Source organism: Chinchilla lanigera, unplaced genomic scaffold (assembly GCF_000276665.1).
Source record: "Chinchilla lanigera isolate Chin_1 unplaced genomic scaffold, ChiLan1.0 scaffold00069, whole genome shotgun sequence".
NCBI lineage: Eukaryota > Metazoa > Chordata > Mammalia > Rodentia > Chinchillidae > Chinchilla > Chinchilla lanigera.
Genome location: NW_004955470.1, coordinates 175688 through 176563, shown reverse-complemented (window position 1 = coordinate 176563; position 876 = coordinate 175688). Strand labels below are relative to the sequence as shown.

General features: G+C 50.5%; 1 protein-coding gene across 1 annotated transcript in view; it reads right to left on the bottom strand.

The window, feature by feature from the left end:
• Window positions 1–76: 76 nt before the first annotated feature.
• The window catches only part of LOC102014886, an 11570-nt gene continuing 10770 nt past the window's right edge, over window positions 77–876 (bottom strand). Inside the window, exon 3 of the mRNA XM_005400817.1 lies at window positions 77–739. Within this exon, the coding sequence (XP_005400874.1) occupies window positions 77–739 (663 nt within the window). The remainder of the gene's footprint in view (window positions 740–876) is intronic.

Below are 876 nucleotides of genomic sequence, written 5' to 3'. Positions count from 1 at the left end.
GATCCTAGGTGGGTGAATTGATGGACTTGCTGTAAATAAGTCAGCGTTTTTGATTTGTCTGGCAGCGGTTCAGGCGTCACTTGGGGAGGCTCCTGACATTTTTTTTGCTACCAAGAACATTTTTTTTAGAGTCTTTTAACGCAATTGTTCTTGCCTCCTCATCAGCTTGCCTGTTACCTACTGCTATCGGGTTTGGTCCTTTTTGGTGGCCGGCACAATGGACTATGGCCAGTTTTTTGGGGAGCATAATGGCAGCTAATAATCTGAGAATCTCTTTTTTATTTTTAATGTTTCTGCCCGCCGAGGTAAGCAAGCCCCTCCGTTGGTAAATAGCCCCATGAATATGTGCGGTGGCAAAGGCATAGCGGCTATCGGTGTAGATTGTTGCTCGCCTTCCTTCTGCCAGTTCCAGGGCTTTAGCAAGAGCTATGAGCTCAGCTCTTTGAGCTGAGGTCCCCTCTGGCAGTCCAGAAGACCAGATAACTTTGGATTTGTCCATTACCGCCGCCCCAGCACGTCTCTTACCATCCTGGAGAAAGCTCCTCCTGTCCATGAACCAGGTTACCTCCGGATTGGGCAGGGGCTGGTCCGTTAAGTCTTGGCGGATTCCGGTTTCTTCTGCTAGGATCTCCTGACAGGTGTGCAGTACGGGCCCCACAGCCTCGTCTGGGAGTAAGGTGGCAGGATTTAAGGCAGAGGGGGATCCAAAAGTTATTCTGTCTCTGTCCAAGAGCACACTCTGGTAGTGGGTGATTCTAGCATTAGACAGCCATCAGTCAGGGGGCTGTTGGATGACACTCTCCAGTGTATGAGGGGCCACAATAGTTAACCTTTGGCCTAGAGTGAGCTTATCCGCGTCTTTGGCCAGGAGGGCAG